The 14,761-nt window shown below is 43.3% G+C and overlaps 1 protein-coding gene across 1 annotated transcript in view; it reads left to right on the plus strand.

The window, feature by feature from the left end:
• The window catches only part of ABCA4 (ATP binding cassette subfamily A member 4), a 127,587-nt gene that overhangs the window by 56,364 nt on the left and 56,462 nt on the right, over positions 1–14,761 (plus strand). The window contains 3 exon segments of the mRNA XM_061630653.1: positions 7,822–7,997; positions 7,999–8,038; positions 10,807–11,008. Of these exon segments, the coding sequence (XP_061486637.1) occupies positions 7,822–7,997; positions 7,999–8,038; positions 10,807–11,008 (418 nt within the window).

Raw genomic sequence — 14,761 nt, forward strand, 5'->3', positions numbered from 1 at the left:
AAAAGGAAAAAGCCCAGACGTGCCATTTTACACTTGCACTGCAGGTATTCACAAGAAATAATAGGAGCTATACATAAAAAAAGAGAGAGGCTCATACTGGAGGCCTGGTCTCTTGAGCACGTAGCAGCAGGCACATTCCTTTAAGTAGCCCCCAAAGGCAGCATCAACAGTTGACAGAGATAGATATATTCACTCCTGATACTCACAAGATTGCCTTCCTGACAGCGCCTCAGGTTGGATTAGGTTTGACAGGTCACGTTTTGAACATTGTTGTTCACTTCAAGGAGGCCTCAAAAAGCAGGAATTCACACACACACTGAGGTCTTCTTTTTAAACCTCACTGTGAGGCATCTTTCACCTGCTGACTCGTTTATCATTACCACCTGCCATTTGCTTGGTTTGGAAACATATGTTACTTCTGGGAGGGGACACAAAGAAGCATACTATGCACAAGCCTCCAGCATTAGGACATCTAACATTTGTTTTAATTTTTTATAAGCGGTCCCATATTCATCTATTAGACTGCGAAGTCTTACATAGAAAGCTGCTTTATACTGAGTCAGACCATTGGTCCATCTAGCCCAATATTGCCTACACTGGCTGGCAGTGGCTCTCCAGGATTTGAAACAGGAACCTCCACAGCCCTACCTGAACCTAGGACCTTCTGCATACAAAGCAGATGTGCTGTCACTGTGCTGCGACTTTCCTTCTAACCTTCTCTTGCCTTCTTTCGAGTCTACTCAGTCTTCCCAATTGCTCCGCAGTCTGCCAGACATGGCAACCAGGCATGGCTTTACAAAATACAGAATGGCCTTCATAGTGGGAAGTAACTGCAGAGATGTGCTGCAGAGATGTGCCGCACAGATGTGCCAGAAAAGGCCAAAATCCATCTTTCAGCTCCATGGCTCATACAGAATTCTTCAGAAGTGGTGGTTCTCTCGGGAAATAGTAATACTGATTTTCCTTACAGAGTTGCACAAGAAGCACTTTGAAGTCTCTGCAAGCTTTATATAAATGCTAAGTATTATCTAATGAGCATTCTAGGATAGTTTCCAATGTATTTGAAGTTGGAACTTCAGCTACATACACACCATACATATAAAGCACATTCCCCCCCATAGAATCCTGGGAACTGTAGTTTGTTAAGGGTACTGGGGATTGTAGCTCTGTGAGGGGTAAACGACAGTTCTTAGGATTCTTGGCAGGGAGGGTGAATGTATTTTAAATATATGGTGTGTATACAGCCTTGAGAGCCAGTGTGGTGTAGTGGTTAAGGAAGTGGACTACAACCTGGGAGACCAAGGTTTGAATCCCCACACAGCCATAAAGCTCACCAGGTGACCTTGGGCCAGTCACTGCCTCTCAGCCTCAGAGGGAGGCAATGGTATACCCCCTCTGAATACCGCTTACCATGAAAACCCTCTTCATAGGGTCGCCATAAGTCGGGATCAACTTGAAGGCAATCCATTTCCACTTTTTTCATACAGCCTTACACAGTTCTCCTTGCCAAATGGTGGGTGGAATGCAGCATTTATGTGTCTGAGTAAATAGAGCATGGGAGACTTCCCCTTGATAAAGGCAAAACTGAAAATGTTTTGGGAAGTACTTAACAGTATGAAAATATATTTTTGAGCACCCATTGGCTTAGCTTTTTTGTTCTACTTCTTCTTATTGGGTGTAGCCCTCTTTGTTTTGTCCTTGATGCTGGTGGCATCACCACAGACATCTACATATTTCATGTCTTGGTTATTACTCTAAGGCTTTTTTAAAAATTTGATGTTCCTCTTCCTCTTGCTATTTGCTTATTGCAAGGATAGAATGTTCTTTTGATTGCTTTGTGATCTGCTGTGCTCTAAAACAAAAACAAAGCCTTCCTGATGAAGATAATCCTGAAGGCTGGAATCTTAACACTTAGTAATGAACAAATATTTCTAAGCAATTACTGTGGAAACAGGGTTGATTTTGATGAGGAAAGCAGGGCTATCTGAACTAATGTGATACTGTATGTCAGCTTTGACATTGTAGGTATTCTTAGGTATGCTGTCCTACACTTATCACTTAATTTTGGCACCACTTTGATTTGGTAGTTATTGTTTGTTTGAATTCACCAATGGGGCAGTGTCATATCTGACCTTTTCACCCTGGATTGAGGGTGCTTCCCGTTTCCCACTCAAGATTCAGACCACTGTACCCAAAATATCTCTTTTTCTTCGGTAGATTAGTTAAAGACTTATGCACTGCATATACATTACCAAATGCATACTATTGTTAAGAGAATGGCATTGGCAGCATCTTCTGAAGAATGCATTTGGGGAGCTGGAGCTCCATCTGACATATTGGCAAACTACCAGATTGCTGCTGGCAATAGACCTCCGATGACACAATCAGAGATGCTGGTGGTTGACACATTCCCCTACAGGAGTTAATGCCAGCAATGATGTCGTACCAGCACTAACTGTATTCTTCCTTGCACAAGAGTAATTATACTTAATGCTAATAATTGTTATTGTACCTGAACAAGCATACATTCTGTGTGGGAGACAACAACAATAGTGGTCTATTACCATTTGTTTTATCAAAAATAACTGGATATGCAAGGCCTTACAGTACAGAACAAATACCTGTCTCATTAGATTAGATAAGGTTCATGTTGAGGTCCAACTGTTCTCTGCAATGAGATCATTAAAGATTGAAAAACATGAATGGTAAAAGGTCGCCCTTGGTATACTTGTAACACAAGGGATCCTGGTAGATCTTAACAACCCTCATCAGACCTCTCTGGTTCTGGGTATTTGAATGTCATTCCGCAGCAAAGCACACAGCAACAGTCAGTGGAGATTGGCAACGGTATGCTACACCTGTTGGTTTTTCTCTTCACAGGCCCTGTTGTTCAGTGGACTGTCATCTGCGGAGTAGAGGGAACAAATACAATCAGAATCTGCTCTGAAAATTCAGTAGGTGGGGGGATTAATCAAGGTGGGGGGATTAATTATTTGCTTCCAGCAAACTGCTCTCATTAACAAAGTGATTGTCCCTTGACCATCAGAGGGCAGCTGCACAGTTATAAGTTGGGAGGAGCAATGATACCTGCTTTTTTTAATAGCAAAAATCCATGCACAATGCAATGCCTAATGATTATTGAAAGGCGGATGCTTTCACAGTTCATGGATTAGCCCAGGAGATACCTACATACTGGACTTAACTTGTCACTTTGGAAAGCACATAGAGCAAATAAATGTTCATGGGTGGGTTCTGCCTTAAAGGTGTACCAGAAATCCAGATACAAGTTTCCTGAACTGCAGGGTTTGGACTCCACCCAGTGATCCCTGTACGTCTGCCTCATTATCACCCAGTGCATAAAAGAGGGATGGGGAACCCATGATGTTGGATTACAACTCCCATCATCCCTGAGTTTTGGCCATGCTGCCTGGGGCTGATGAGAGTTGGGAGTCCAACAACATCTGGAGGATCGTATGTGCTTTATGCCTGGCATAAAGGGAAAAAGAACCCAAGGATCAACATAACAAGTACCCATACAATGAATTACAATGCACGTAGAGCACACAGCCATTGGTATTAACTAATGTATACTGTATTGCGTATTGACTCTATAAGCAATAGCATACAACAGACTGACAGAAGCATTTTTTAAAGTGTGCAAAATATTCAGTGTGTATAAATTCTTCTGAAAACAGCTAAAATGATAAACCAATACATTACAATGCAAAAAAAGATAAACTTTATCCCCTGGTGTGCATAAAATAGCAAAATAATAGACCGTCCCTAGAATGCTACCACACATAGTCCATAGAGCCAATGTTGTTAACAAATGTGTAGATCTGTTTGTATTGCTTAATTTAGCCAAAGTAGCTTCTGGACTACTGACTCAGTCTGCTGTATGTTATTAGGTAGAGATGTTATGCATAACACAATATATGTTCATTAAATTATGTAGAGATTAATCAGTTACACTGTAATTTCTTTCATAGAGGACCTTTGATGGTAATCCTTGATTTCTCTCCTTGTCTTCCCTAAAGTTCTTAACCCTGTTTACTAGCAGAATTTCCAGCCGTGCCTACTGCTGCCTACAGGTGAGGGGCACATCTGCACTGATTTTCAACAGATCGTATTGGATGAAGCCCTCCTCCTCCTGTGGGGTTAGACCACAGAATATTTGATGGGATGGAATATATAGGAGGGAATGTGAGGAAGCAAGAGCAGAGCTAGGGACTGTATATCTCAGTGTTTGTTCCTCAGTAGTGCTCTTTAGAAGCCTCTGAGAAGGCAGCCCAGTGCCCATCTGGGAGTGGGCAGGCTCATTCTACCTGTTTTCATTCCATGGTTTATGCAGGGGCATGTCTTGTAGCTCCTGGTAAGCCATGCCCTCCTTAAAGGAGGCTGTATTATCCAAGATGCCTGATCCAAAGCTAAGGCTCTGTTAGCACCTCTGTGACAACGAACAACCTCCTGCAGTAATGAATATTGCAACACCTTGGATGAAAAGAAAGGTATGATGTGGCCACACTGATGGCATTTACTGCACAGGGCAAACAGCACAACTTAGACTGCCTGTTCCTAAGAAGTGGATTGCAGTGATTGGATGCGCTGCATGAACACACGTGATCTTTGAAGAAAGTCCCATACAGACACATCTTTCCATAAAAAAACAAAAAACAAACATAAAACACACTGCTGTTGAACAGTACTATGAATACCCTTCATGCATCTTATTGTCTGGAAGCAGATAGAATATTAAGCTATGGACACACAATTATGCAGGCTTCAGGGCATCTCCACCTCTGTGTTGTGAATCTGGGGACATATGACTTCAGTTAAACACTGTCCCTTTTTACTCAAAATCTGGGGTTTTTGAGATCAGATGCGTTTTCCCTTCAAGCCAGCTTCACACCAAATTCAAAACTGTTTTGCGACTCCAAAGTGTGTCCAATGGGAATACTTTGCTGTGGGCGGTCCTAAAAGGTCTGACATCAGCAGTGGGGCTGGGTGTATTCCAATCAAACAATAAAGATGTGCATAGCTGGGTGCAGATTCGTTTCAAACCACATCCAGACATAACGGTCTCACTGCTTTATTATTTTATTTAGTTATAAAATTTATATCCCAACTTTCCTCCCAGAAGGAGACCAGGGGGTAAACAAAACACTAAAAGAACTCTCAAACATCTTAAAACCAAAAGACTTTAAAACATATTAAAACAAAACAGCTTTAAAACATCTTAAAAAGCATTGCTGACACAGATGCAGACTGGAATAACTCTGTACTGAAAAGTCTTGTTGAAAGAGGAAGATCTTCAGTAGGCACTGAAAAGATAACTGATGGTGCCTGTTTAATATTTAAAGGGGAGGGAATTCCAAAGGATGAGTGCCACAACACAAAAGGTCTGCTTCCTATGTTGTGTGGAATGGACTTCCTGATATGATGGTATCTGCAGGAGGCCCTCACCTGCAGAGTGCAGTGCTGGACTGGGTATATAAGGGGTAAGACAATCTTTCAAGTATCCTGGTCCAAGCTGCACAGAGCTTTGTACACCAAAACCAGAACCTTGAACTTAGCCTGGTAGCTAATGGGCAGCCAGTGCAATACTTTCAGCAGTGGGGTAACATGTTGGTGATACCCTGCCATAGTGAACAGTTGTGCCACTGCATTTTGCACAGCTGCAGCTTCCGGACTGACCTCAAATGTAGCCCCACATACAGCGTATTTCAGTTATCCAGCCTAGAGGTTGCCAGTGCATGGACAACAGTGGTCAGACTATCCCGGTCCAGAAACAGCCACAGCTGTCTTACCAGCTGAAGCTGGTAAAAGTCACTCCTAGCCACTGATATCACCTGGGCTTCTAACAACAAAGATGGATCCAGGAGCACCCCCAGACTATGGACCTGCTCTTTCAGAGAGAATAAGACCCCATCCAAAGCAGGCAACTGACCAATTATCCAAAGTCGGGAACCACCAACCCACAGTGCCTCCATCCTGCTAGGCTTCAGACTCAGCTTGTTGGCCCTCATCTAGCCCACCACTGAGTCCAGGCACCGGTCCAGAGCTTGCACGTCCTCTACCAATTCAGATGTTACAGAGAAATAAGAGCTGGGTGTTGTCAGTGTACTGCTGACACCTTGCCCCAAATCGCCTGATGACCGCTCCCAATGGCTTCATATAGATGTTAAACAGCATGCGGGACAAGATGGTACCCTGCGGCACCCCACAGCACAACTGCCAGGGGGCTGAAAGACAATCACCCAATGCTATTCTCTAAAAACAACCCTGGAGATAGGATTGGAACCACTGTAAAAAAGAGTCTCAGATACCCATCTCAGCAAGTCAGCTGAGAAGGATACCATGGCCAATGGTATCAAAAGCTGTTGAGAAATCAAGTAAGAATAACAGGGTCACACTCCCCCATCCTTCTCCCAATAAAGGTCATCCATCAGGGCGACCAAGGCTGATTCAGTCCCATAACCAGGCCTGAACTCAGATTAGAATGGGTCAAGATAATCTGTTTCATCCAAGAGTACTTGCAATTGCTGTGCCACAACCCTCTCAATCACCTTCCCTAAGAAGGGGGTGTTTGTGACAGGGTGGCAGTTGTCACAAACCAATGGGTCCAGGCTGGGCTTTTTCAGGAATGGTTGGATCACCTCCTCCTTCAGAGTGACTGAAACCACTCTCTTCTGGAAATACGCATTGACCACACCCTGAATCCACTTGGTCATACCCGCTCAGCAAGCTTTAAGCCAAGAAGGACAAGGGTCGAGAGGACACATTCCTCACCACGTTGTCACAAGCACCTTGTCCACATCTGCAGGCCACATCAATTGAAACTGATTCCAAGAAGTTGCAGCAGGCATTGCACTGGACACCTCACTGGGGACTATAGTTGATGTGGATGGGACATCAAGATTACTATGGATGAGAGCAACTTTACCCTCAAAGTGGCTTGCAAACAATTCACAGTGGGTCTCCAAAGGGTCTAAAATTCCTTTTCGTGGAGTTGATGGAAACACCCCCCTGACAATACAAAAAAACTTCCACTGGATGGCTACTTGAAGATGTGATGAAGGCAGAGAAGTGGGCCTGCTTTGCCGCCCTCACCGCCAGACAGTAGGCATGGTTATGATGTTTACTCGTGCCCAATCAGCCTCACAGCACACCTTTCACTACTTGCATTCTAGCTGTCATTCAGCCTGTTTCATTGCCCTTAGTTCACTGGTATACCAAGGTGCAAACTGGCTCTACAATGCTGGAAAGGACGTTCAGAGACAACCATATTAAGAGCCTGATACATGTCGTTGTTCCACAGCATGACAAGGGCTTCAGCAAGGTTACTTGCTTTATCTACTTAAACTCCCCCAGGACATTCAGGAATCCAGTGGATTCCATTAGTCTCCAGAGGTGGACCATTAAGTCCACTACCCCTGCAGGGGAGGATTGAAGCCATAAGTCGAAAGTTTACCAGGAAATGGTCTGACCATGACAATGGGGTGACATTCCCCCCCCATCTCCACCCCTTCCTCCATCTGGAGCAAAAACCAAATAGAGGGTGTGCCCTGTCCTATGTGTTGGACCGGTGACAACTTGAGACAGCCCCATGGTTGTCATGGAGGCCATGAAGTCTCTAGTCCCTAGTTAAGAAACTAGCCTTAGACCTATTGGGTTAATGTTGTTTCTCCCCATCCTTTTTCTGATAAACATAAATGCCTAAGTAGAGAGAATGAATAACCATGAACAAGCAGGTGTCACCTATAGAATTCTGATCTCCACCAAGCTGAAAATGGTGATTAACTGGATCTTTCTTTCTTTCAGTATGGCAAAGTACTTCAGTACAGCAATCCCTGCCTCTTCTTTCTGTTCCTGTTGACCTTCACCATTGCCAGCATCATGCAGTGCTTCTTGCTCAGCACGTTTTTCTCCAAGGCTAATCTGGCAGCCACCTGCAGTGGCGTTATCTACTTTACCCTGTACTTGCCCCACATCATTTGCCTGGCAGGACCATCTGACTGTTAAGCTAAAGATTGTGGCAGTAAGAATCCTCCTCCCCCTCTGAAAGGCTGAGACCTAAACTGTGTCAATGTACAACTTATATCATTTCAACATTTTGTCACATGCTCCAAAGTAATTCTCCTTTCATCATCTTTGTATGTGAGGGCCTAGCTCTTCCCTGGCTTGTTATCTTCATAACTTAACTTTTTATTATTTTTGCACATGGCATGGGGGTAGGAGTAGGGAGAGATACTGTGTGTAGGAAAGGTTGCATTTCCCTTTTCATGCACAGTGTGTATCCCCACCTTTGCCGCCATGCTTTTTGCATGTAAATAAGCATTTCCCTCTTTTAGTCAATCATGTGAGTGCACGCATAAGCACACTAACATTGCTCTTAGTTAAAACTTGATAGATTAACTAAAGGTTTTAACGTTAGGCTGACTGAAAGGGGCCTCCCAAAATTTCTCCATCCTATTTGTGGGTGGGGAAATGAGGGCAGTCTGTTAAAAGGGAAGTTGACAATGTCTTAGACTATTTATCATAAACTTATTTTCTGTGAAGTGTTGGCCTAGCTCTGGAGGAGGTATGATTAGCTGAATGCTTCAACAAAACCTCTGCCTAAATGACAATCCTATGCATGTTTATTCTGAAGTAGTCTTACTGTAAATGAGTCTAGGACTGCAGCCCTCATGTCACACATATGATTGGAGTGAAGGAGTGGGGTGAACAGAAATAAAATTTATGTTGAGATGAGCCCTTATTTTGGGATAAGAGGAGGAACAACAAAAATATTAGGGAGCAGATGCAATATATTCTTTTTAGTTTACCATCCTTTGTTTCCTTAAACTATCCAAATTTTACTTTCCCTCTCTCACATGCACATGCACATGCACACACAGCATCTTCCCTTTCACACGCTGGCGAGCTATATATATATATATTTATTTATTTATTATTTATTTATTAGGCTTTTATACCGCCCGACTAGCAATAGCTCTCTGGGCGGTGAACACAAAAGATACAGTAAAATCACACAGTATAATACAGCAAAAAACATGTAACAATAAAAACAATCTAAAATCAATTACGACAAAATTTGAAAATTAAGTTAACTTAAGTAAAATTAAAATTAAAATGCCTCAGAAAAGAGGAAGGTTTTAACTTGGCGCCGAAAGGAGAACAACGTCGGCGCCAAGCGCACCTCCTCGGGGAGACTGTTCCACAGTTGGGGGCCACCACTGAGAAGGCCCTAGATCTTGTCACCACCCTCTGGGCTTCTCTATGAGTCGGAACCCGGAGGAGGGCCTTCGTAGCAGATCGTAGTGTACGGGCCGGTTCGTAACGGGAGAAGCGTTCCAACAGGTATCGTGATCCCACGCCGTATAAGGCTTTATAGGTTAACACCAGCACTTTGAATCTGGCCCAGAAGCATATTGGTAGCCAGTGCAAGCGAGCCAGAACAGGTGTTATGTGCTCGGACCGCTTGGTCCTTGTTAACAGTCTGGCTGCTGCATTTTGCACTAGCTGTAGCTTCCGAACTGTCTTCAGAGGCAGCCCCACGTAGAGCGCATTGCAGTAGTCCAAACGCGAGGTTACCAGAGGGTGTACAACTGATGTAAGGTCCTCCTTGCTCAAATAGGGACGTAGCTGGGCTACCAACCGAAGTTGGTAGAACGCATTCCGTGCCATCGAGGCTACTTGAGCCTCAAGTGAGAGGGAAGAGTCTAAAAAGACTCCCAGACTACGAACCTGCTCCTTTAGGGGGAGTGTAACCCCATCCAGGACAGGGTATATATCCACCATCCGATCAGAGAAACCATGCACCAACAGCATCTCAGTCTTGTCAGGATTGAGCCTCAGTTTGTTAGCTCTCATCCAGTCCATTGTCGCGGCCAGGCAACGGTTCAGCACATCGACAGCCTCACCTGAAGAAGATGAAAAGGAGAAGTAGAGCTGCGTGTCATCAGCATACTGATGACAACGCACTCCAAAACTCCTGATGACCGCACCCAATGGCTTCATGTAGATATTAAAAAGCATGGGAGACAAAACTGACCCCTGCGGGACTCCACAGTGGAGAGCCCACGGTGTCGAGCAATGTTCCCCAAGCACTACCTTCTGGAGACGGCCCGCCAAGTAGGAGCGGAACCACTGCCAAGCAGTACCTCCAACTCCCAACTCCGCGAGCCTCTCCAGAAGGATACCATGGTCGATGGTATCAAAAGCCGCTGAGAGATCAAGGAGGATCAACAGAGTTACACTCCCTCTGTCTCTCTAATTTTAACTCTAGTTTTCTAATTTGCAAATTAACGTTGATTGGCCATACACATTTAATCTGTACAGCCAGCTTTTGGATCTTCACTTGGATACAGATTTCCTTTCCTAGATTGAGTGAAAAGCAACTGACTTAGCCTTTCTTTGCATTAATTAATTACACTGTTGTCTAGATGATCTGTTTCCCTCTATGTGATTTCTTAGCAGGAGTTTCCAATGAGGGTTAAGAAGATTAAATTTAACTGCTGTGCTTTCCATTAACTTAAAGAAAGCAACAGTACACAGTTGCTAAAGTGTATGGCTTATCTTTAAAGGGAAAAAAGTAATGCAAATACAGACATTCTGAAATTAACTTTAGAAATTCTCTCAGAAAATTGGAAGATGGGTGGAGTGGAATAACCAGGAAAAACTATGCAAGGAAACCCATCTACCCCTTTTTCATTCACTTGTATGCCCTGTGTTCATGGTTAAGATTTTTTTCATCATGGTAACTTGACATTTCCCCTACTCATGTCACTTCTCTGTCTGTTTCAGAGCTTGCTTTCACCTGTGGCTTTTGGGTTTGGTACAGAATACTTGTCACGCTATGAAGAGCAAGGCCTTGGGCTACAGTGGAATAACATTCAAACCAGCCCACTGGAAGGAGATCAATATAGTTTTTTGTTGTCTATGGAAATGATGATTTTGGATGCTCTTATCTATGGATTGCTTGCTTGGTACCTGGATAATATCTTCCCGGATATGACCTCTCTCCTCTACCCATTTTAAATAGAGGTATCATCATCATCACCAGTAGGTCCCATTATTAAAAACAGTTTAAAACAAATTACATTCACAACTTGGGAACGTCCTAAAAGTGTCAAAAGCCAGGGTGAAGAGTGCATGTTCAGCATGCAATGAAAACTGTGAAGATGACAGACGCACCTCTGTGGGAAGAGAGTTCCACACCTTAGGGTTGCCCCAGATAATGCCCTCTCCTGAGCCACTACCTAAACTTCTGAGGGTGGTGGAGCTACCAAAAGGCCCCCCTCTGCCAACTCCCAAGAGGGTCTGTAGGGAAGGAGGCTGTCTTTCAGATATTTGGAGACTAAGTCATTTAGGGCTTTAAACCCTAGCATGAGCACTTTACATTAGGTGTGGAAATGAACTGGCAACCATTGCAGCTGTTTTAAAACAGGAGTTATATGAAATCTAAATGGAACCACAGCCAGTAATCTGGCTGCTGCATTTTGGACCAGTTGAAATTTCCAAGTCTTCAAGGGAAGCCCCATATAGAGCGCATTGCAATAATCTAGCCTGGAAGTTACCAGAGCATGGAGTATGGTGGCCATATCATCTCTGTGCAAAAGGGGACAATGCTGGCAAACCAACTGGAGTAGAAAAAAGAAACTCCTAGCCACTGAGGCCACCCAAAGGGACAAGGTTGAACCCAGGAGCACCCCTAGGTTATGAGCCTGATCCTTCCAGGGAAGTGCAACTCCATCCAAGGCAGGCTGTCTCTCCACCTCCCAGACTCAAGAACTCAGGACACATAACACCTCGGTCTTTTCAGGATTCAGCCTCGGTTTATTGGCCCATATCCAGTCCATTATGGACACTGTTGCTGCTAAAGAGTGAAATCCTGCCTTCATGATTTAGCAGAATTGGAAAACAAATGTGGTTAAAATCCTATTTGGTATTATAATCACTATATTTAAAGTTACAGCTTGCCTAATCCAGCATTCAAAATAAAGTAAATAAAAAACAGTTCTAAATATTCAGTGGCGATTTGTTAGGGTTAAATCTCATCAGCATCAATGGGACTTAAGCACTGATAATTGCACAGAAAAATTAAGCTTCTCTGAATTGTGCTCAATTTGGTTACTTTCAGGATCTATGCAGATTCCAAATTTCCATATTTTTTCTACAGCCTATATAAACTATTTTCTTCTTTTCATTTTTGCTATTGAAAAGAGGAAGTAAATAGGTGGAATTGAAGGGTAATGACTAGTAAATGTGGGATTTTGCTGATTTTTAAAACAAGGATCATAGACTGGGATCCTTCATGGATGAAGCGTTCCTGTCTCCACTTCCTAATATGGCCCCCTCAGTCTCCTAAATAGCTGCTCCTGACGACTGAGGATTATTAATAAAAATAATTTTATTAGCTTTATGAGTTGCTTATGGAAAAGCTTTAACTGAAAACAAACTAGTTAAGCATCAAATAAACACTTTCCACCTATAAAATAAATATACATAACAACTGTGTGTGTGTTGTGTGTGTGTATTCTTAAAAGCCAACTGGATATAGGGATATAGGAAGCTAAGGGATATAGGAAGCTAACTGATACTAAGTCATACCATTGGTCCATCTAGCTCAGTATTGTCTACAATGACTATCAACAGTTCTCCAGGGCTTTGGGCAGGAGACATTCCTGGCCCTCCCTGGAAATGTTGTGGATTAAACCTGAGATTTTCTGTATGGAAAGCAAATGCTCTCCCACGGAGCTACAGCCCCTTCCCCAATCCCCTTCTCAAGTACAAATACACATACAATCCCCATCAGGATTGAAGGACTTCCGTAGATGATATTAAACCCACTGTTTGGTTTAAGATGTTAACAGTTATGAAGCTGTTAAACCTATTAAAACTACTACACCTGCTAAAAGCAAAAAAAGCTAAAAAGCCTGGAGAAAAAGAAAGATCTTTGGTGCAGTATGAGCTGGTGGCTCCATGTCCAAACTTTCAAGGAACTGTCCAACGTGTTGAAGCACCTTGGACAGCTCCTTGAAAGTTCGATCTGCAACTCGGAGTGGATTCCACTGCCTCGCTGACAGGGAGCCACCAGCTGTCACTGCTTTGATGACAGGTCCTTCTGGAATAATATGCAATGTGGCATAGGGGGATGGCATCAGGAAGGATGAACTGAAACAAAATTGGGGACACCCCCATCCCCTGTTCCACAATGGCACCTTTGGATCCAAACCAGTGTTCATTCAATTCTTTTCTTAAATAAGTAATCCCTGTAATAAGCTAAAATGTAAAACACTGACAGAGTGTTTTTACAGGCTGATTGTAAGCACTAAGGCTGCAATCCAGTACATGTCTACTCAGCTCCATTGGGGTCAATGGTACGTAATCCCAGATAAGTGTGTATTGGATTGCAGCCTAACCCTTGTGACTAGGGTTACGATTCTGTGTAGCTACTGCTGCTAAACAACAACCAGTTCATAAACATGTTTATAATATTATATCCACCAACATGTTTCAGTCCCTGTTCCTAACATTATAGTGTTTGTCTTGACCGAGCACTTGCTGTCAGCATCTTGGCAAATTACACACAAGGCAAAAAGGTCAAAGGAAGTTTAGGCCACCATTTGCAATTTACCAAATTAGGCAAACACGTTTCTTCTTTGCCAACTAGAAGGGGAGTAACCTTTTAAGGAGACCCTTGAAAGTGATTGTTTTGATAAAACAGGAAGTTGTCTGATTCTGGCATTATCTTTAGCTGCCGGACAATACATAAATCCTCCTGCTGCAAAAGCTCAAGCAGCATCCTTTGAAATTCAGGTGGGCCAGAGCCAGGACCATATAATTATCTTCCATAATTTATTGTGATTTAAATCTCACAATAGCTTCCTATACTACAGGTATCTAATTTTGCCAGTGAAACAGTAGGGTCATCATGTGTCCTCTTTCACAGAAGGCTGTTTGAAGGGCTGCCTGGTCCATGTCCAGTTTAAAAATGGAGAACCATATGAAGGGAGAACAGGGAACTTGAAGTCAGCATCTGCATAACAAACTCATAGGTCACCTGGTCACAGTCTTCCCCACTATATGTATTGCATTTATATTTATTGTGCACATTGCCTTGCAAGCAGCAACAATCAAAAATTGTTGGGTCTTGCAAAATGTTGCACATGGAGCTATGTAAATGGCAACAATCAGCTGATCATCCATATGGGCAAAAATGGTGTCATTGTGACATCTGATGATTGACAGGTGTGCAGCTCCACCCATCTGTCAAACCTAGTCTGCAAGGTCATTAAAGAACATGTACTTAGTAGAGATGCTGATGGAGCTCACTATGTCTGCGATCAGATGTGAGGGGTGGTGGGGCCGGCCCATAATGCTAGCCTGAAAGAGGATATGAGTGTTATGAGCCCCCAAATAAAAATCTGCGCTGGAGAAGAATTCCCACCTCATCTGCAAAACCCCATCACCTCCAGACCCCCCATCTTGAAACAGCTCATTTCCCTTCCGTATAAACATTTACTGACTAGAAGCAGAAGAAGCACTAAAGGTAGACAAAAGGTAAAAGATCTGTTTTCCCCAACCCTGCTCATGTGCCCTGCTATGCAGTATACCAGGATGAAAAGCTCAGTGGCCCATGGGAGATGTAGTTTTTTCCCAGGGGCTACTGACATTGCAGAAAGGAAGAGGGAGTGCAATCTTTTCAGCAAGCCAAACTTTCAACTGGAGTGGCCCTTTAATCTCTGGAATTTTCAAA

The sequence above is a fragment of the Rhineura floridana genome, chromosome 6, assembly GCF_030035675.1.
Source record: "Rhineura floridana isolate rRhiFlo1 chromosome 6, rRhiFlo1.hap2, whole genome shotgun sequence".
Taxonomy (NCBI): domain Eukaryota; kingdom Metazoa; phylum Chordata; class Lepidosauria; order Squamata; family Rhineuridae; genus Rhineura; species Rhineura floridana.